The sequence below is a fragment of the Fulmarus glacialis genome, unplaced genomic scaffold, assembly GCF_000690835.1.
Source record: "Fulmarus glacialis isolate BGI_N327 unplaced genomic scaffold, ASM69083v1 scaffold37057, whole genome shotgun sequence".
Lineage (NCBI taxonomy): Eukaryota > Metazoa > Chordata > Aves > Procellariiformes > Procellariidae > Fulmarus > Fulmarus glacialis.
Window position 1 is genome coordinate 2,718 of NW_009221952.1, and position 549 is coordinate 3,266.

General features: G+C 55.6%; 1 protein-coding gene across 1 annotated transcript in view; it reads left to right on the forward strand.

Annotated features, from left to right (window-relative positions):
- Nucleotides 1-282: 282 nt before the first annotated feature.
- Nucleotides 283-549, forward strand: part of SSTR3 (somatostatin receptor 3) — a 1,222-nt gene continuing 955 nt past the window's right edge. The window contains 1 exon segment of the mRNA XM_009581302.1: nt 283-549. Coding sequence (XP_009579597.1) covers nt 283-549 — 267 coding nt within the window.

Consider the following 549-nt stretch of genomic DNA (forward strand, 5'->3'; position numbering starts at 1 on the left):
GGCCCACATTATGTCCCTGTTTGTTCCTCCATGCCCACTGTGCCTCCCAGGACTAGACGGAGTTGATATTTTCCTACATCTTCCAGTGGCCAGCATCCACAAACTCGCCTTGACTTCCCATGCCTTGTCCATACCTACACACAGTTAATGTGGTGATTTTATCTGTGGTTTGTTCAGCTTTCATGTCCCCCGTATCAATGGCTTTTTTCTCCTCCTCTCACCTCCAGATTGCTAACTGATCCTGCAAGGACACTGCCCCCCGCCCTCTTCCCTGCCTCTGCTATGGACACTTCTGCTTTCAGCCTCCCCACGCCGGCAGTGTCGGAGGAGGGAAATGCCTCTGGCAGCTGGGCAGGCTTCACCACCCCCAACAGCTCCACCACCGCCAGCCCTGGTGTGGTTGTCAGCGGTGTCCTCATCCCCCTGGTCTACCTTATTGTCTGCGTGGTGGGGCTGGCCGGGAATTCTCTGGTCATTTATGTGGTCCTGCGGCACTCTGTGAGCGAGTCGGTGACCAACGTCTACATCTTGAACCTGGCCCTAGCTGAT